The 22,139-nt window shown below is 33.6% G+C and overlaps 1 protein-coding gene across 14 annotated transcripts in view; it reads left to right on the top strand.

The window, feature by feature from the left end:
- Nucleotides 1-22,139, top strand: part of Tbc1d5 (TBC1 domain family member 5) — a 517,207-nt gene that overhangs the window by 352,481 nt on the left and 142,587 nt on the right. For all 14 annotated transcript variants that reach the window (XR_011709183.1, XM_071619394.1, XM_071619380.1 and 11 more), the window contains one exon: nt 19,568-19,710. Coding sequence is in view for 13 of the 14 variants with exons in the window: in XM_071619394.1 (XP_071475495.1) it covers nt 19,568-19,710 (143 nt within the window). In the remaining variant the exon portion in view is untranslated. The remainder of the gene's footprint in view (nt 1-19,567; nt 19,711-22,139) is intronic.

The raw sequence follows: 22,139 nt of genomic DNA, 5'->3' as shown, positions 1-22,139 counted from the left end.
CTTTGCTTGCTTCGCTGCCTGGACCACCACCACGGAGACCTATTCAGGTGCAGGATGGAGCAGGGCCAAAGTTCTTACCATTATGGAAATATTAACTCAAAGACCCTGCTTATAAAATATGCGTATTGTGATCCTCCACCCTTAAATAATAATTTGGTATTTTTTTGAATTTCCAATAAACAGCCATTTGATTCTTTCCTTTTTTGGTGGAGGTAAAACTTAATAAGAGACCCATGTCAGATAAAACAAAAATTTGCCAAGTTATATTTAGTAATACCAGTTCATTAAAAAAATCAAGTTAATACTTACCAATATTAATTAAATTAATACTTTTTAAGATGCTCTTATAGAAGTATTGGTTTTCTTATTTGGGGTTTTAATACTTAGATTTTTAAATTTTTTTTAAAGAGAGAGAATTTTTTAATATGTATTTTTAGTTTTCGGCGGACACAACATCTTTATTTGTATGTGGTGCTGAGGATCGAACCCAGGCGGCACGCATGCCAGGCGAGCACGCTACTGCTCGAGCCACATCCCCAGCCCCTAATACTTAGATTTGAATAGCTAGAACAAATAGAAATCTCTGTCATTTTGACTAAATTGTATAAATTGATTTATACATATTTTATACAAATACATAAATTAATTTTATACATATTTTAGCATTATTTCTAAATTACTGACTTATCATTGCATTATCTATAGATTCTCCCCCCTCAGTTGAATGTAGTGTTTATTTTGAAATATGCAAAGGCAGATCTCTTTGGAAGGGAAAAAACATTCTCAGCTCCAATTGCTTTATTCTAAATCTTTTTGATCCAGTTCTGTGGAGACACAAAAACCATTTGTCCAGAGAATATATCAAAAGCTGACTGACTTATATCTCAGTGTCTGGATTTAGCTAAGTCTTTTTCCCCCTTTAGCAGAATTTAGGGTTGAACCTAGATCTTCATACATGCTAACAGGTACTCTATTACTGTGATACACCCCCAACTAAAATCTACAAGGTCTTCAAGTGAAAGACCAGATCCCACATTGCTGAGAAAGGTGTATTTTCTCTTGTCTGTAAGGTTATATTTAAGAGGAGATAGGCTTTCTTCAAAGAAATAGAAAGACTCTTCAGTTGTATGGATATGTAGTTCTAACAAGGTTTTATTCCTGACTGCCATTTTTCATACTTCTGCAATCTTGGGCAAGGTTTTGAGCTGCAACTGCTTCATCTGTAAAATAGGGGCATACTTATCCCCCAAGATTGATATAAGTATGAAAGAATTTATATAAAGTATCCACATCAAGTGTCTTTAATTAATAATTGTTCTCTTGTGAATCATCACAGTTCAGTATATACTCTAATTATTAATATCAATTTGAGTTTCTGAAGTAAATTTAGATAAGTAGAAAACATCCCTTTTAACATTCAGGTTGCTCCTAAAGTCAGTATTTCTTCTAGGATAAATGGTATCTGTCTCTGCTCTCAGCTGCTCCTTGACCTCCTCACAAAGCCTCACTGTCATGGTCCTTTGGAATCTTTGTATTCCCAGGAAATAAACTACCTCAGAAACCTCCAATATAAGCCATGCTATTTCTTTGACTTGTCAAGCCACCTCACTCCTTTTATTATATTATCTCTAACCCCAGTCTTACTTTATCTCATTTACTCCACTGCTCTTTTTATTTAGTGTCATTAATTCCACTAATGTCCTGAATTCCCCCAGATTGTCCCTGCTCCTTAATTTTAATCATTCCCTTGCATTAATATTTGGTGACTTGGCCCCTTCTCCTTCTGTTTTTTTTTTTTTTTTCTAGTAAAACCCAAACCCTACTTATGCTTGGAAGTGATGAAAGAAAAATATAACTGTGGTTATGTAACTTGCTTTTTGTAGCATCAAGTGGACATCAGCATTTTTTAGCCATCTTACTTATATTTTGCGCTTCTTAAATACCTAAAACATCTCTCCAAACAACTCCCCCCCTCATGATTCTCTTGCCATTTGTTTCACTAAGAACATATAATAGAACTTCCCTACTGTTCCCCAAAGCAAATCTTAACAACTTCTTGCATCTCTTCCTGCTCCTCTCCCACACTGACCTTTAATTTTCTGCTTAGATGTTGCATCCTGTCCTTTCATCCTCAAAAAATTTATTCTTACAGTTACATCCATTTCTCCCTACGTCACTAATTTCCCCTTCTCTACTCTTATTATTTTTTAATTATTTAAAACATTTAATTTATTGGTCTTTGGAGGGAATTTGATAAATCGTGACTGTATTACAGTTGCACCATTAAGCTTGTAACTTCATCAACATTAACTGGTTCATTTTCATGGTGCTGCTGAGAGATTAGCTGTTTCTTCAGAGGTCCAAGGAGAGGCTCTTTTAAGAAGGGTGCAAGTTCCTTTAGTATTTCTAAAAAACTTTATTCACTGTACTGATTCATTTATCACTTAACAATGTTTACTTTAAGGTTAGTGGTAGCTGGTTTTGTTTTGGCTTTATCCTTAAAGTATTTTTTTAAAAACTGGTTATAGGAAATACATTCTTGGACTTCTTTCCTCTTTGTTTGTTCTTGGCTGTTGTTTTTCATAACTTGCACAGCTGCTTAAATGCTGATGACACCATCTGCACCTGATTGAACTATTGGTAGCATATAAACACAACGTAATCTCTCTCCTCTGAAGGAATAAGAAACAAACATTACAATACCCCAACCTGACCACACCCCCTCACTAGCTATTTTCTGTTTTTTACTACCCTGTAGGGTGAAACTCTTACAATAAATGTTGAAAAGCAGCACAGTGTTCACTTCTTCCAACTTCTTTAAAAGCAGTATTCTCAATTTGTCACCTGCCAGTATCAGCCCCACTTCATCTAACCACATTTATTTCATATCTCTTTGATGGTCAGAGTCAGAAAGTCAGTGCAGTCAAATGGGCAAGTTGACTATGGCCTGGCTTAGATGCAGAGAAGTAGTATTAGTCAGAAAACTTAAGACTGCAAGACTGCTAATTTTTGACTGAGGAAGGAAGAAGTCAGTTGAGATAGAAGAGTGTATAGTATTCAGATTTTTGCTTGGCCAATGGAGGAGAATACAACAGGAGCAGGTTGGATGGGAGAGTAGTGCACCATTGAAAATGTTGAGTGTCATGCCAGGTGCTTTTGGGGCATCTACATGATGAATTCCAGTGATTGGACAACTATGCATATGAGTCTGAAAATTGTAGAAGGAATATCTGTTGTCAGAGGAGATTTATCGGATAGGAGAGTACTGTCTGAAGACTGCTGAGTAGACATTGTTGAGAATGAGGGTGGGAAATGGCAGATTGAGAGGTCTGAAGATAACCAAAGAAAATCTGAAATAGACACTATGAAGAAACTAATAATGAGCAGACTAAGACAGCTGAAGAGAATGCTAAGTAGAGTGGAGGGTACCAGTCGATGAGGAGGAGTAACTTGATTTATACTTGTGCTAGGGTGATTAACCTGAGCAACCACTAGCTATCAGCATATAGGTGCTAGGTTTAGAGTTTTGTCACACAGATGGACAGTGAGTTAAGGTAATCGAGTCTTTCACATAATGGACAATAGTCTCTGAAGTAGACACAGGAGAAAATTGGGACAGAAAGAAGGCCTGGTAGATGAAGAGGAAGTTGAGGTGAAGGGATCAGAGCTTGTAATGAAATCTGAAGGAATAGCTGTTAGGAGAGTGGCTGAAGTCAAGCTGTGGAGAACTATGGGGCTACGACACATTGTTCATAGCCCTGTTCCCAGTGCCACTGCATTGCTTCACAAGTGAAAGGTCAGTACTGAGTTTGAGGAGAAGTAATTTGTATTTGAAATATCCTTCTGGTTTTCTAAGTTTCTCCTAAAATGATACATGTCTGTACCCATGACTAAGAATAAGGGAAATAAATGTTGTGTTTTATCAAAGATTGGGAATTGGGAAGGTAGGAAAATGAAGAGTGGTAGAATCCAAAGTACTTGTTCTCATCATGGAATAAATCTAAGATAAACGTTGTGGTTCATCCCCTAAAAATTGAATTTACAATCACTTGGATGATGATCTTGATGATGAGTGTGTAAAATATTCCATGAGGTCAAGGGTCTTCTTTATTGCTTGTTTGTGTTTCCACACTCAAATAGTTATTGATGAAAAATGAAACTTAGCACCCAAATGCCCATAAAATTAACTGAGAATCACTTATTTAGCAATTTTCAATTTTGTTACTCATCCTGTTAACAAATAGCTTTTTAATTTGTCCCTCATCATAGGAACTGCATCGTGCCTCTTTCTTCTTTATGCCCAGAATAGTACTGAAAAATGCACTTTTTTTATATAAGCCTATCTAATGCTGATGGATGGCTTAGCAAAGACTTAGAACAATGATTTTTAAATAATCATCAAGTTATCTCTACGGATGTTATAAAGGACCTATGTGAGGTATCTCCCATAATTAGTATACTTTAATTCTAGCAGCAGAAGCCTGTGCTGTCCCCCTGGCTCCACAGAAAAGATACCTATCAGTGACATGGGGTGGTATTGAGGGAGTTTTTTCCATTCCCGTGTGCAAGTCTGTTGGGAAGCATTTCTTTAGTAAAATCCAGATGCTGATTTCCCCTTTCCTCAGTGTTAGGAACTAAAAATTTCTTTGGTGAAATTGCTGTTAACTTGAACTTAATGATAATAAACATTTCATACCAATTTTTTTTTGTACCAATGGCTGATGGACACAATATCAGTATTTGTGGAGTCACATATATAAATACAGAGAATTTTATGAATTACATGTGGTGTTTCAAGATTTTTGAATTGGAGAACTTTATCAGTGTATCTTTCTTATTCTGGATCTCCACTTAAAATTTTTCAAAGATCTTTTCTCATGCCATAGGAAATAGCTAATATTTTCAAAATTAATGCAAGTTAACATCTCAGCCTTGAAAAATTTTGAGGAGCAGTGTATCATAAAGAAAGGTGATTATAATGTATTCCACTGTTATTGTGTATTTAAAATAAAGAAATAAATAAAATTCAAAAATCATTTAATTAAAAAAAAAGGTTGTACTGTATCCAAGTCAGGAGATTAAAAATGAGCCCAGGTTCTGCCACTGTCTTACTGATGACCTGATAAATAATTTATCTCACAATTTCTCATTTGCCACTGATTGGCCAGATGATCCCAAATGAACAATCTGTAGCAGGTTAAATCAGTAGGAAGAGAGCAGAACACACTGACTAGAGACCATGGAAATGGAAAATAAATCTTGTCAATAGTTGGAAAAAAAATAAATAAATTATCTCACCCAGATTATCTTTAGAGGGTGCTACAAAGACAAGACTAGAGGATTAATAAGTTGCATCCAACTCTAACATACCATGGTTTTTCACTGGATTTTATAATGATAGCTAAAAAGATTCATTCAATAAAGATGTGTTGAGCATACATTATATGCCAGACACTGTTGTAGGCACTGACTTTGCAGTAATGGAAAAACAACAACATAAAGAAAACCCCTCACCTTATGAAGTTTCTGTTACAATGGAGGAGATAGACATAGAAGCATAGATTAAATATTATGGAGAAAATTAGATGGATCTAAGGAGTACACGGGACCCAAGAGTTCTAATTTTTTAATTCAGTTGTCAGAGAAGGTCTCACCAAGATGGTAATGATTGAATAAATACCTAAAGTAGCTGTGGGATGTAAATATACATTTTTGAGGAAAAGGCCTCCAAACAAATGGCACCGCAAGTACAAAGAACTTAAAGTAGGAGTACAGTTGACATTCTGAAACCCAGTGGGGCTAAAGCAAAGCAAGCAGGACAGCAGTGAGAAATGAGGTCAAAAGGTACAATCCGATCTTGAAATCCATTCATTGTAAGGACATAGACTGGCTCTGAAATGACAAGCCATTAGAGAAAGTTGAGCAGAGACATGACATCTGACTGACTCTTTGAAAGGACCACTGTGGAATCAGTGATGAGGATGGGCTACAAGAATACAAGGGTAGAAGCATGGAAATCAGTGAGGAAGCTAGTTCAATCATAATTGTTTCTCAGTAGTAAGTTTCTATTAGCATCAGGCTTCATGAGCACAGAAATGTTTGTCTATTTTGATAACTACCATAATCTCATTATTTATATACTTTAGATCCTCAGATATTCTTTAATAAAACGAAAATTTAATTTTAAAAGTTAATTGGTTAATCAAAATAACATGATGATGTTATCTACAAAATTGGTAAAAAGTGGTAAATTGCAAATATGTTCTGAAGGCAAATCTCACAGGATTTGCTGATGGACTAAATATGAGGTATGAAAGAATGAGAAAACAGGCAGATCCTAAGGTTTTTGGAGCAACTGGAGTGTTGAGTTACTCCTTCCTAAGTAGGAAAAGAGTGAAAGCAGCAAGAGGTAGGCACTGGACATTTTGGGTTTGAGATGATTCCTTCAAACAAAGTACAGAGGTTCAGGTTCCAGAGAATATAGAGCAGGCACATTTCACACTGCATCTCCAACTGAAGGTAGTCATAAAATTTTATCAGATGACTGAAATAAACATTAGAGGACTGTGGGAAATAAACAGTGGCATGCACATTGGGTTATTTCAGCTTTTCTCTTATCAGAAATATTTTGAAAATACAAACAGTTTTTCCCCTGGGCTCTATATGGTATTCTTTGTGAATGGTATCTCTTTCTAGAAGATTATTGAGTCTTTCTGATTTTTCCTTACATGCTGCATTCCTAATGCTCTAGGAGATAAGTACAGTCACTGAGAATTTATTCATTCCATCATTTTCACTCACTTGGCTTTAATACTAATTTAGTTTTTAAAAAAAATTATTTACCATGTTTATTTGTGATGGTTTAAGTTTTTGTGACGGACTTCGTAGATTATGTTTTGTTAGTCAGATTTTATTACAGTTTGACATACACATCCATATGTATCACAGCCAATACACAGAAGTGTTCCTTCGCATTAAAAATTTCCCCCTGGCCATCACTCATCTATTCAATTGGTGTCTATAGCTTTGCCTTTTCCAGAGTATCATATAAATAGAGCAGTGTGGTTTATAGCTTTTTAAGCCTGATTTCTTTCACTTAGCATAATGCATTCAAGCTTCATCATATTAGTAGCTCATGACTTTTTATTGCTGAGTAGTACTCCAACACTTGGATATACCATTTTTTTTTTTTAAATCTCCCTACCATTTGAAAGACATTCAGGTTTTTCTAGTTAGGGATAGTTATGAATAAAAACATAAATACTCACATGCAGGTGTTTTTGTAAACAAATTTCTTCTGGATAAATTCCAAGGAGACAGATTGCTGGAATGTTTGGTAAATATATTTTTTTAACTTTGTGAGAAACAATTAAAGGGTTTTCAGACTCCTTTCCAAAATGGCTAATACTGTTTTATATTATCATCAAAAGTGTATGAGAGGTTCAGTTACTTTATAGCCTTGTCACCCCTCTGTTCTGTCATTTTTAGAAGCCATTTTTAAGCCAGGCATGGTTGAGCCCACCCATAGTCCCAGCTACTGGGAAGGTTAAGGTAAGAGGATCATTGCAGCCCAAGAGTTTGAGGCCAGCCTGAGCAACCTAGCAAGACTTGCCTCACCACAGGTGAGGGAGAAGCCATTCCAGTGAATTATATAATAATATCTCATTGTGGTTTTAATTTGTATTTCCCTAATAATTAATCATAATTCAGCATCTTTTCATATGGTATTCACTATCCATACCTCTATTTTGGTGATGGGTCTGTTCACACATCTTGTCCATTTGTTTAAATTGGGGTATTTGTTTATTATGATCGAGTTATGAGAGTTCTGTGTATATTTAAGAAATAAGTCCTTTTTCATGTTTTTTTTTTGTAAATATTTTCTCTCAGTGTGTTGCTTGTGTTTTCACTTGCTTAACAATGTCATTCAAAGAGAAATTTTTAGCTTTGATAAAGTCTAACTTACCAGTTTTTTTACTAGAATTTTCTGTGTCCTAAGAAACCTTTGTATATATCAATATCACAAGATTCTCTACTTATTTTCAGACATTTTATAATTATTGCCTTTAGGCCTATTATCAATTTTAAGTAAAGTTTTGTATATAGTGTGAAATGTAGGTACAAGGTTAATCATTCTGTAGTGAATATACATTTATTCCAGCATCGTTTGTGAAAAAAGATCACCCTTTCATGACTGAATTACCTTGACATCATTAGCAAGAATCAGTTGGTCATATATATGTTGGTGTATTTCAAACTCTATTCTGTTTCCTTGATCTATATAATGGATTCCCTTAACTTCATAGTATTTCTGCATATCAGTAGTACGAATCCTACAGCTTTTTTTTTGTTTGTGAAATTGTTTAGGTTTCCTAAGTCCTTTACTTTTCCATTGATATTTTAGAATCGACCTATTGCTTTTGCCAAAAATGTTGCTGTGATTTCGATTAAGATTGCATCAAAGCCATTAAGTTTATTTTTTAATAATAGGCATCTTTACAGTATTTTTCTAGGCAATTTAAAATGGTATATCTTTTAATTTATTTGAGTCTGTTCATCATTTTTGTTGTTTTCAGCATAAAAATATTTGTTTCTTCTATTCATCCTTAAGTATTTTATGGCTTATTTGTTTTTTGATGCTACCATAAGATGCTATTTTTTGCTGAGTGTAGTCGCACACACCTGTAATCCCAGTGGCTCAGGAGGCTGAGGCAGGAGGATTACAAGTTTGAGGTATTTTTTATTTCAATTTCTACTCATTTATTTCGGTATAAAATATAATTGACTTTTGTATGTTGACCTTTCATCTTCTATCTTTTCTAAAGTCAGTGATTAATTTTAAGTAGTTTTTTAGATTGTTTGGGATTTTTGTAGACAGTTATTTCATCTCTTTACCTTTCTTTCTTTCTTTTCTTTCCTTTCTTTCTTGTGTCAGTGATTATTATACATAATTGGTTGTAGATAATCTATTATTTTGTTAGGGATTTTTGTGCTTAATTTCATGGTGAATTTTGGTCTGCAGTTTTCTCATAGCTTCTTTGTTAGGTTTTGAGGTCTTGATAATTCTGGCTTCATTATATGATTTTCTGCATCTCATATTTTCAGAAAGAATATGGAAAATAAGGTTATCACTCATTTCTAAAATGTTTAATTGATAGTCAACTTTCTATTTCTTCACATATTTTGTTATTTTTTTATTATTGAATGCTGCACATTTGATGTTATAACTATTGGATTTCTTAATTCTCTAGTCTTCCTTTAAAGGAATATTGATTTAACTTTGGACAGTCTGTTTATTAAATTACTTTGGGATCGTTGAAACTTTTTTGTTGTTTTTTAAGGATAAAGTAAAGCATATTTATTGGGGGTTAATTAGGATTTCTATCTAGGTAAACACAAATTCAAGTAGTCTTGAAAATATCTTTTCTCTTGATCTTTTTAGTATTTTTTTTCAGACTTTTTAAGGATATAGTTTTAATGTAGCTTCTATCCAAGGGCCGATTTAGCCTTACTATTAAGTACTAAGGCATGATGCTTCGGAGGTTTCTTTTGAAATCTCCATGCATACCATCCTCTCCTGAATCTGATTGGTCAAAACATAAATGTTTCTCAGCATTGTACAATTTTGCAATTTTTTCCCATTCATAGTAGTAATAATTCTTTTTCTGATAGTTTTTCTTAGCTTGGCCTCCTAGAGGCTTACCCTTCATGTGCACAGCAGTATTCAGCTAGCACTTAGGAGATACCCTACGCAGATTTCTGAAATGGTTCTCTGTAGAGTTTACTCTTTAAAGGTAATATGTCCTTCAGACTTCCCTTGGCTTCTGATCTCTGTCTTCTCATCTCAGCAAGGCCAATGCCTTCCTTGTATTCTGGCTTCTCTTTCCTGCTCTGTAGTCTCAAAAGTGCTTACAGGTAGAAAGCCACTTATCATAGGTTACTCAGTTGAGTTTTTGCTCTTTCCTCCTCGTGTCAGTGAAAACAGTTCTGTGCTGCTTATCTTCTAATGTCTGAATGTTTCACATTTTGTGTTCAGTTTTTTAATAGTGTTAACATATACAGTATCAGTTATTTCATCATGGCCCAGACAAGTCAGATTTGTTTTGTTGTTGTTGTTGTTGTTTTAAAATAAAATTAAACCAACTGTATTCTATTGTGAAAAATCATCCCTTAAGCAAAGAAAATTGAAAAAAGTTGAAGATTAAAAAAAATCTTTGCACAAGCCTATCAGAAAAAGCCAGCAGAAATGAAGACATGTGTAATGATGTTCATATAAACAAAGTGAATTTAAAGCAAATAGTATTGAATGAGAGAAATGAGAAAATTTTATGGTCAAAAAAGTTTACAATTCACAGTAAAGATCTTTCTTTAATCATTAATCATTGCATACACATGCTCTCAATAACAGCAGAGCTTATTGTTTAATAGCTAAAGGAAATATAAGGAGAATTACACAGAAATGAAATACTAGTAAGTGACTTATACATCTTCTAATTCATGGTAAACCAGGGAGACTCGCTATAAAATAGAGTACTTAATTTATTCACATTACTAAGTTAGACATAGCTGATATATATTAACTCTTTGCACAATAAGCAGAATAGAATTAATGTCCACAAAATATTTATTTTTAAAATAGCTACAAAAGAAAAACAAGCTTCAGTAATTTTTTGTAGTATTACAGTATTTAGTAAATCATGAAACTATCTCTTTTTTTTTGCACCAAATGTAGTATTACAGTATTTAGTAAATCATGAAACTATCTCTCTTTTTTTTTTTTTTTTTTGCACCAAAATGAATTCCACAAGTATCAATGATATACACAAAACCAGTTATCTTATTTTTAGATGGGGAATTCATAAACTCATAAACCATAAAGAAAATACAGTAAATTTAACATTACATTAAAATTTCTTTCTGCAAAAAGAGACCTCCCTGTAGCTGAAAAGAGCCTGAAGGCACTAGGAGTCACTGAAACTTCCTTGGTCCATGGTAGCTTTCAGGCCCAAGATTGTATCTTTTTACATCCTCTTGAAAGTAGTGGTTCTGAAACTTGAGCTTATATCAGAATCACTTAGAGGGCTTGTTGAAATGCTGCTTGTTGGGCCCTGCCCAGAATTTCTTTCTTAGTAGATACAGGATAAGTGGATAAGTGAGGTTCAAGAATATGCATTTTGAACAGATTTCCAGATTTATGCTGATGTCTAGAGACCATATTTTGAAAAACACTGTTTTATATGTTCCTAACCCTACTTTTTTGAGTTCATGAGATTATTCAATATTATTTTTGCAAAAAAAAAAAAAAAAATCCTACATCAAACTAAAGTGTTGAAGTGACGTGAAATAAGCAGTTTTGTATCTTCCCAAGATCTTACAAGAACAAAGACTTGTACAAGATAATTGCGTAATAAAGAAGGAAATAATCTAAATGTTTCCAAAATTAAAGAACTGCTAAATAATGACCTGAATACTTGCAGAATACTGTGTAACCATTAAAAACAAAGTATTTCTATATGTGCTGATTTGGAATAATATCAATTTTAACAATCATATTGTTAAATATAAAAATGCTTGTCAAGATATAAGCCCATTTATGTTTTGCATATATGCATTAAAATGGCTCCATTATGAAAGCATGTTGACTGCTCTTGGGAAAGTTGGTTTGTTGTCAGGGAAGGGATAGAAGGAAAATTGCTTCATATTGTGTGTCCTGTTATACTTTAAAATTCATTTTTGACATTTTCCAATAAACAAGTACTCTAAACTAGAAGTAACCTCACCTAGTTTTCATTTTAATTCACAGGGAATGAAATAGTTAAGGAAGTGAGAAAGATGGTAGCTAGGAAGCTACCTCAGAGAGCAATGCTTAAGAGCTTGGGTCCTAGATTTAAAGCACTTTGACTCCATGACTTAGCCACAGTAACTGGTAGCTAATATGGAAAGAAAATGTGTTGATGAAAATAAATTTAAAGTCTTTTATGTTTTTGTTGCTTCATATTTGCACTGACTTATAAGCAGATTAATTTATGAACATGTATATTATGATGCCTTTAGTAAACTAAACCTCACTGAATTTTCCTGTTCTCTCCGTTAGTCTAATATCCAATACTAGACCTCATAAATCTTTCTAAAATCAGCTGACCAAAAGTAGCAATTAATTTTTCTTTGTAAGTTTAAGGTCCTTTATAGTTTCCTTAATGAGTTTCCCTGAAAGGAAGCACTCTAAATCTTGTAGGGTCCTGTAGCTGTAATTACTACTGTATTGTAGCTGTGGCACTTATGAAATAGCGAAGTGTGATTTGTCAAAATAATTCCTTCAGAAAACTCCATTTCTTCACTCAGAAATAATCGTTACCATGGACAACCTAGCAGTAGTAAATACTGTAAATTCTGAATCCTGTGACCCTCCACATTAATGTGAAGCATGCTTTTCCTTATACATATCTGAATTAGATACTTTTGGGAATTAAAGAAAATTAAAGACAAGTATAAAAGAGTCAGGAAAACAGTCTTTTACAATGTCTTTTACAATGTTCAGGAGTTACAGTATCATACTGTAACAAGTAGTCAGCTTTTAAATGAGAGTGACTCAGGCTATGCCATGTTCCTCTGTCAATCCTATAAACCTATCGCTGCCATCCTTGTTTGACCCAGTAACTATCAAATAGGGTGGGGAGGTAGGTGATCAAAAAATCATCTCTGTATCTCTGAAATGAGCAGGAATTTTTTCCTCAGATGCATATCTTCCACAGACCACTTGCAGTAATTCTGCTTTTAAAGAATTGAAGCTCATTTGATCAAATAAAGTAGTACTTTTAGAAATCAAAAGTCTTATAAAGGCATGATATTTGGCACTGTCATCAGAAATTGTGATTGTTTTAAAACACTGAGTTATAATATTCCATGCATAAGAAAGAATTTTCCTTGTTTAGCGTATATTTGTCCTTTAAAAAAATAATAGACACACACACATAGTTGATTATAAAATTGTTTGGACACTAAACTTCACCTATCAGCTAGGGATAAAGTGGAGTCTGCAACTCCTCTTTAACACTTTTGTTTCCATTTAACTCCCACTTAGAGGGAGAAGTAATTTGTGATGTTTGTGTTGGACTTCTAAATTTGTAAAGAAACCGATATTCCTTAAATAATGAATGCAGTGGAGTTGACTGCCCTTCATCTCTACTGGTGCCTTCCAGGTTTCCTGGTTTTTCTCTCTCCCCCCCTTCCTCCCTCCCTCCTTCCCTCTGTCTTTCTCTCTCTCTCTCTCCCCTTTCCCTTCCCCCCATCTCCTCTCTCTTCCCCCTTCTCCCCCCTCCCTCCCTCTATCCCACCTTCTGTCCCCCTCCTCTTTTCCCTCTACCACCCTCCTCTTTTCCCCTGCCTCAGTCCCTCCTCGCCACCCCATTCCCTCTCTCTTTACCCCTTGTAAGTCACTTGGGCCCCATGCAGGTATGTTCAGCTCTTTTTATTTTTTTCAGTGCTGGGAATTATATCCAGGACCTTGCACATACTAGGCAAGTACTCTACCACTGAGCTGTATCCCCAGCCCACATTCAGTTCTTGATTATCTGCATTAATGGATGGGAACTAGGGCATATATAATCCCAAATGGTGGATAATCCAAAAACCATTAATACTTGGCTTTGAAATGTATTCAGTAATGTTTTAAATTGTTTTTACCTTCCTAATTATATTTAGCTAATGCTGCCATTAGTTTGCATTCCCTGAACATACCCGGGTTCTTTGGAGGACTTAGTGGGGTGGGGGCACAGAAAAATGAAAAGTGTCTGTAGGAAGGCAGATTGATAGGATTATTATTGAATTAAAATTTACTTTGGATAATTTCCATGTTACTGATTGAGAGTTGTCATTGTAACATCTAGTCTTGGCTTAACACAGTATTTGCCTATGCTCAGGAAATATTTGTTAAGTGAAAATTCTCATTGTTTTTCATACCATTCTTACTAATGGTCATATCAGAGGTAGCATAAGACAGGAGAGGAAGTCAGTGAAGAATGTTCACTTCACCCTACCACAAGCCACTTTAGCTCCAGCTCAGTAAAGATGAGCATTGCCAAGTCATGGTCATTTTCCAATATAGTGCTGATTTGCAGGCTGTTTAGATAACTGAGCCATACTGATCAGCCCCTCACAGATGAGGACTTAACCCAAGAACCCTTTAGAAATGAAGATATGCTGTTCTTTCAAAATGCAAGGACTTGTATTTCTTTTACTAGAATATAAGTTTCCATGATAATGCAAATATCTAAATTAATATGTAGAGTATATTTTCTCAAAATTCCCTGTAATAAACTCTCCATCATAGTAAATCTGTGTTTAAAATCATTGACTGGTAAATGTTAATATTTAAAATATATCATCATTTTTGTAACCTTGTTTTGAATTTCTTCATTTTTTATCTTATGCTAGGATGGGAGTTACAAAAAAATCTGAATGGCCCATCATTTCTTTTGGGAGGCCTCCATTACTCCATAGCTATATCTGTTATCGTTCATTAGCTTTATTTGAATTTACTAGTAAATTAGTCTTTGAAATGTCGTACTTACAATAGCAGACATAGATCTAAAAAGAGGTTGGTGCATGTATAAAAACGTTCAAGGGTTATATATACAGCCTTAAAATATCATGGTCATCTTTATCCAACATCTTCATGAGCGTTTTGTATCTCTAGAAAAACAAGATACACAAGGCTGTACTTTCTATTCAGACTATTTTTGCAAAGGGCGTATTATATTTGTTCTGACAAAACAGCTTCAAACACTTGCCAAGGAGAATAAATTACAGTAGGGATGGGTGATAATTATTAGGAACTTATTTTTGGAATAAGAAACCTTCCTTAATAAAGGGCTATGTATTGCCCTCTGAAAGGAACTGAGAATTTTCCTCAAAGTCAAAAATATACTTTTAGAAGTATAAGTACATATGCTTTGGGGGTTAAATTAGGTTTAACATGTCTTTCCTTAATGACAAATCCAAGCTGGGTTCAACTCATAAATTACCAGGAACATTAAGAAAGTATATCTGAATTCTTTAAACACAAATCACTTGACATTTCTGATCTTCCTATTTTGTTTTAAGCAGAGTTTGATGGGCTTAAAGGATTCAAATCTTTCCAAGTCATGCAAATCCCAAATATTTTTTAGAAGGACCTACTTGAAATAGTTGATAAAAACTTTATTAAGCAAGTCAAGCATCTTCTAGGAATGTACTGTGTAGTAGTACCCTTCCAGGAATAAGATGTGCAAAATTAGAACTAAGTTACTTACTTGTCCTTCCATCTTTTTGTAAAGTTGCTCTCGAAAGTTAGAATTAAAATTGAGAATGCCTTTGTGACCTTAATTATAATACATGCAATATTAAATTCTAATTTTGACTATTCTCACAGAGTTAGTTCAAAGGAATACTCAGGATTAATTAGTTTGAAAACAGGAAAGACAAAGAAACCCAACATAAGAAGAGCCTAAATTTAGTCCAGGTGTTAGGTGCTCAACCTCACAAAAACATTTTTGACTTGCTTTTGTTTTTTCCCGATAATAACAGAATTTGGATTCTGTGTTTATTCCATACCAGGCATTGATTATTTAAAATTCATTAGCTCTGAAAAGAAGTGAACAGAAAGCAAAACCTAAAATTAATTTAATTGAGCAAAAATATAACACTGCTCTGTTGTGTTTCAACATGCTTACCAAGTGCTATCATTTCATGATCACAGGTTACTTGACATGCCCTTGTGAAGTTTGTTGAATTAAGTCAAATATAGCTTTCCTACATTACTTGTTCTTGTAAGATAGATATATCAATATGACACTAAAGGGTCATTAAAAGAAAAGGTAAATGAAGGTCAAGGATTTAAATTTCTTTCTCCTTATATAACCCACTACAGCCATGTTGGACCAAGGCTATTAAAATATAAATGGATCGTTTTTATAAACTGATGGTTAAAAATGGACTTCTCATGGTGTTTCTATGGGTCATTCACCACACAATAACACTATCAGTAGTTACTGATTCCTGAGAATAGCAGCTTAGTTACACAGAAATTTAAAATAGAGAATAACAGTATAGGTGCAAACAGAAACTGCCCTGTCTTTGAGTGGCTTATTAGTAACTATAATACTTCAGATAATCTTTTTTTGTTTGTACAGATTTTAATTACTAAGTAGGTCTGGTAAAATAGGAATTATTGTGTTATCACAAGTGATAAAATATATGAACATTGCAGTCTGCAGGTGTAACATACATAAAGCAAGATTAATAGTATCAAGCAATTAAACTGTAGCTATCTTTAAGGGAAAAAGAAAGGTTTAATGCTACCCTTAAGTGTAACTTCAGCTCTCACTAAATATTTTTAACTGCAATAAAAGCATGTTAATTGTAGGAGTGACTTTTTTATAAGACCTCATTTCTTAGAGTAAGTTTTCCTTTCTAAGAATACAAAAGCTTCCTGAAATAATTTCTATTTGTAACTCATTCCATAATAGGCTGAATTTTCCTTGGCTTTTAAGCTCAATGAAGTAAAGCCCAAAAATAGCACAGGAAATTTTTTGTGCTGTGAATATATATATGAACTAAATCCAGTTGAGATTTAAATGATTAAATTATTGATGTCATTGTTGGTCCCACAGCATTCTATTAGTCATATGGTGGTTCTTAAATATTTTGAGAATTTGACCTTAGTTTGGGCATAAGAGCATATAAAATAGAGGAAAGAGTATTTTACTTTAAAATATCCTAGTATATACAAATTACAAATACTAATATAAAATAACATAGTAGGTATCTAATAATAAATTATTTTTAATGTGTTTCTGGTTTTCCCCCCACTTCCTGAATTATTTTTGTGCCACCATTAGGAAGATCAATGCCTATGCTTCCAATTTAGCTACACCTTTGCTTCTCAGTAATGTGACAGGTGGCTTTACAGTGTATTTAACAAGACCTTGGTAAACAACAGATAGAGCACTTAGTGAAGTATATAGAGCTCTTTACAAAGAACTTTGTAGATCTGCCCCCTTTCTCTTACTACTGCTATCTCCCCTCCCTCCCTTCATCCATCCCTCCTTCTCTCTCTCTTTCTCTCTCTCTTTCTCCCTCTCCTCCCTTCTCTTCCTCCCACTCCCCCTCCCTTCCCCCTTCTTCCTCCCCCCCTTTCCCCCCTCCCTCCCTCCCTCCCCCCCCTCACATGCAGATTTAGTTCTTGCCCCAGAATTATTTAGTCATGTGGCAACTTAAAACTTTGAAGCAATGTGAAGCAATTACAGAGCAGCACATAACAGATTACACAAAATTACTAGAGACCTGCATTTTGTGTAGTTTTGAAAATATTAAACATATAAACTGTTGGACACAGGTAAAAATCAGAAGTGTATTCAGTGTAAATTACCAGCCTTTGCAGTTGCCCTCCTGACAGTACTGCAGTGGAATTTGCTGCATGCGTGTATCTGTGGGCTCATTTTTGAAGCTAAGCTAATACAACTCTAACCAGCAGGAAGATTGCAAGAGAAGTTTGAGCAATAACTGGTATTTGGTTATAAAAATCATAGGTATAAAAATTATTTTTAAAAAATAAGCTACTTTGTTTATTTTGCTCTTGAAGCACTGTCTGTGATGAAACCAAAAATGTTATTGCCTATAGGAAAATTACAGGCATTTGAGCTGTAAGGAAGGCTGGGAAGGATAGCAACACTCATCTGTGGTCGTGTACCAACCTTCGTTTGTTTTATTTTTGTTGGAATTTTCTTTCATTTGTATCAATTGAATAATTTTGAGTAGCTTCATTCTAAATATTTTAGTCATTTAAGAATGCACTTATGTATGTGTCAGTTAAAAATCCTTTTCAGGAGTACTCAAAATGGTTTAATCCACATACTATTTTGCTTTGCCCATATCTATTTCCCCTGATATTCTTTGCTCTGGTTAATTCTTTGTAATTCAGAAGAACAACCCATTTAACTTAGAAATATTTTTCTTCTTTTTGGCATACTAAATATTAGCATTTGTAATTTAAAAGAATTAGAAGTGTGGGAGAAGTAATTTTTTCTTAAGGCACATAAACACAAGCATATTTGACAAAATATATAAATTTTAAGTTAGTCACTCATCATTTTAGCATGGAATATAATTTTAAAAATAAATGAAAATGACAGAAGATGTAAGCATTTAAAAAAAAAAATGAATGTCACCTGGGCATTTTTCCCCCTGAAAAATGCAGTAATTGATGTAGTTTAAAAAATACAGTCTAATTATTCTGATTAATTTGGTGATAATAATTAATAGAACTTAAGTAGTTGATGACATAATTTTCAATAATTAAGCTGGGATATATAGGGGTGGTTATATACTTTTTTCCCACAACTTTAATTCCTCCTTAAATATAATACTCCCAGAGAAAAGTATTTAAATATTTTCTTTTTCCTCACTGTAACTTCACAGATGGTTATATTTGGTTTCAAATTTTACAAAGAAGTAATATTTCCTAGCTAAATTACGAGCAGTTTTTTTTTATTCTCCATTACTTGATAGCACTAGCAACTTAGAACAATTAAGTCTTTGCTATGTGCCAGAATCACAAAATACTCACTGAAGTATTTAAGCAAAAGGCTTGTTAAGAAAAGTGTAGCAATATTATATAAAATTTGAAGTAAATGGATAAAAGTATACCAAATTGAATTATTCCTATTGGTGTTGTAAGCATTAGATATAAATTGATTAATTAGCATTTGCTGGAAGTATAAAATGTCACTATTTATGTAATACAATTACACACAAAGTTACTATTACTGTTCATGTCTATTCTGTGATACTCATTTACCTGGCCGTAGAAATCAACTTGAATAATTAAGCTGGGATATTTAGGGGTGGTTATATACTTCCCTAGAAAGAAAATATATCTATTCTAAAGCTAAAATTTAAGTATAATTATATTTTCATTTAAAATAACTATATACACTTTACCAAAAAATATGTACAAGAGTACTAATTTTCCCCTACATATAATGTTAAATGAATATTTTAAATAAGAATACCATGCGAGAATGCAGTTTTATAGGTTTGGCTATAGTAATTTGTTAGCATATAAATGCTTGCAAAAGGTTAAGTTAACAAAAAATTGTAAAGATTATGAAACTTGGGGAAATTGTATTTTTAATTCAGATCTTTACATATGAGGCAACTACTAGACCACTACATATTCATTTTTTCTTTTTTCCTTTTGAGGATTTGTGGTTTTTATTAAATATGAAAAATTTCTACACTTTTTAAACATGTTTGTATTGTACACTTAGAGAAATAAAAGTTTAATCATCTTAGCCTAGTATAGAATTTTAAAATTAGTTTAAATGCCTAAAACTTAGATTTTATTGTATTTTATATATGTTCACTCAAAACTTAAATTTTGCTGTAATGTGTCTTTGACATATAATGTTTGCTCACTGTATTCAGTTAATAAATCAAATTTCTTCACAGTTACATGAGAAAATGATAACTTGTTCATAATTCCACTCAAAAGTACCATTTTCTAAATTTTTGTTTTGTTTCTCTACAGACGGTGGGTGCGGCTACTGTTTGGCAGAGAGTTCCCTCTGCAGGACCTCCTGGTGGTCTGGGATGCCTTGTTTGCAGATGGCCTCAGCCTGAGTTTAGTGGACTATATCTTCATAGCCATGTTACTCTACATTCGAGATGCTTGTAAGTATTAGGACTTTGCCTGTATTCGACTAGGGGGCCCTGATTTTCAAAAGTGGTTTTTTGCCTTTAAAATATATTTTAAATTTTATTATTCGATTTACATATACCTAAATTTTTATAGTAGATGATATAACAATGATTCTATGGAAAATTGTAAGCATCTCTTTTATCAGTAGCCATTATAGTTTTGGAGATGTGGAGGATGATTTTTATCATGAAAGAATTGAAATATTTTTTAGAACCATTTTTCTCAAGATACTCCTGCTTTAATCTTCTTGTTACACATATTTGTGAAATTCATATATAAAAGCCAGTATTTCAGATATGTGTAGAGCTCCACCTTCTGACATGTAGTAGTATTCAACAATGTTTATCTGAAAGTTGGAGCTGTTTTTATAGTATCATCACCTTACCAATTGAAAAAAAAAAGAGTATTTGACTTCTTCCCAGTTAAATTTTATCAAAATTCATTCCCCAGTGTAGTGTCTAATGGTAGAGGCATTCCCATCACCTCAGATCTACCTAAGGCAACTTACCATAGCCAGAACGCCAGTGCCTACCCCCTTTCAATACTCTGATAATCCCTGTCATGAAGAAAATATCAGAGCATGTTTTAAATTTCAAAGTAATCCAAATTATTTTTCTTTTCAAAAATAATCACAGTTCATAAACAAGATTTATAAGCCAAGATTAGTAAAGATTGCACAAAGGACTGTTGCTGAATTAGGAAGTAAAAAACTATTATTAAGATTAAGCAGCACTTTGTCAAAAGAACATATACTATTTGGAGTTGTTATTTATCATGACTGTTAACTTGCTACATAGCTTTCTTTATTTCTTAATTGAATACCAGTTGTACCAGATGCTCTTGTTATGCCTCTGGTAACACTAATATTCTTTAAAATTTTTAGATTATACTTTTTTAATTCCCTCAAAATTACTTAAATTAAATAAGTGACAGGAGCACCACATTTTATCCAAAAATTGAGCTTTTTCCTGTGCCTTAAAGGTCAAACAGTTTGGGTTTTGACAGACAAAGTGAGAATTCCTTCTTTTGGAGCTGGAGCTAATCATATAAGAACATGGAAATCACCATAGAAGACATCTGGAAAGTAGCTGAGGCTGTTTGGATAGATATGGTGGATACTTGATTTTTGGATATTGCATATTTATCTCCCTTTGAAAGTTGTATGTTTTTAAAATTGTAAGTAATAAAAAACAGCATGAGAAAACTGTTAGAACAGCAAAAAAAAAAAAAAAAAAAAAAAACACTTGGATCATATTTTCACAGAACTTTCCACATCAAACAACTTCTGAAATGTATTCTGATTTTCTGTAATCTTAGACACTTAAGAGTTGGTCTCTTCATGACTCTGACACATTACACACACACACACACCTATATATTTGTAAATTGAATATAATCATCTCCTGAACTAAAATCTGTTTAATTTCATAAAACATGGCAAATATGGGGCAGCTGAAGCCCTTATACATTTTTTAATCTTTCTACTGATTGTTTTATAAGACATGGGCACATGTGGAAAAGTGCAGAAAAGAAGTTGCTTTTTCATATGAATATTTAGTCAAGCTTATTTTAATTTTGTGGCTAAATCCATAAAATAGATGTTGTCTTTTAAAGATAGAGTCAATTTTTTTTAGTTATTTATGGCTACTATTGTCTTGAAGAAGTTTTTCAAACTATTAGGGAATAATGACATAAACAATTTCAAATAGACACATCTGATACTGCAATTGAGAGGGAATGTAGTATGAAAATTTATGAAGAGACACTGTGCCTCCTCTGGGCCAGCTGTGAGTGAGTAGAGAAAATGGTATATATACTGGCAAATCCAGTAAGGTGATCTGTGTTCAGGCTGAAGGAAGAACATTCATAAGGGACTGGAAGTGAGAAGCCACTTTTTGAGTGTGGTGTTTGTGTTTGTGTTTCTACAAGCTATTTGGGATTATTTGAGTAAAAGGAGTTAGTAAGTGAGATTATGAGACTGAAGATGTAAATAGGAGGAATCATGATAAAAGTCTTCAGCCTAAAATGAGTTATCAAAAGGTTCAAAGTAGAAGTATGATCACTTTTAGATCACTCTTGCAACAACATGGAAAATGAACTTGAAAAAGACAGAATAAGGTCAGGTAAAAAGTTATAAGAGTAGTTTAGGGAAAAAGAGTGAATGCAGAAATGTTAGGAGATAGGTAAGGGAGAATGGGAAATCTAGAACAATCCCCTGCTTTAGAGGCTTCAGTGGCTGGGTCATTGGGGAGAAAATACAAGGATCCACAGGTTTTAGGAATATAAATGATTGAGTTTTGGCCATGCTGAGTTTGAGATGCCTATGAGAAACCATCACCTGAAGATTTGGAAAATAATGTTCAATGTCATTATCAAGGCTACTGGTTGAGGTTTGCAAATA

The sequence above is a fragment of the Marmota flaviventris genome, chromosome 1 (genome assembly GCF_047511675.1).
Source record: "Marmota flaviventris isolate mMarFla1 chromosome 1, mMarFla1.hap1, whole genome shotgun sequence".
NCBI classification, from domain to species: Eukaryota; Metazoa; Chordata; class Mammalia; order Rodentia; family Sciuridae; genus Marmota; species Marmota flaviventris.
Note: the sequence above shows the minus strand (reverse complement) of the source record. Positions and strands in the feature narration are given on the sequence as shown.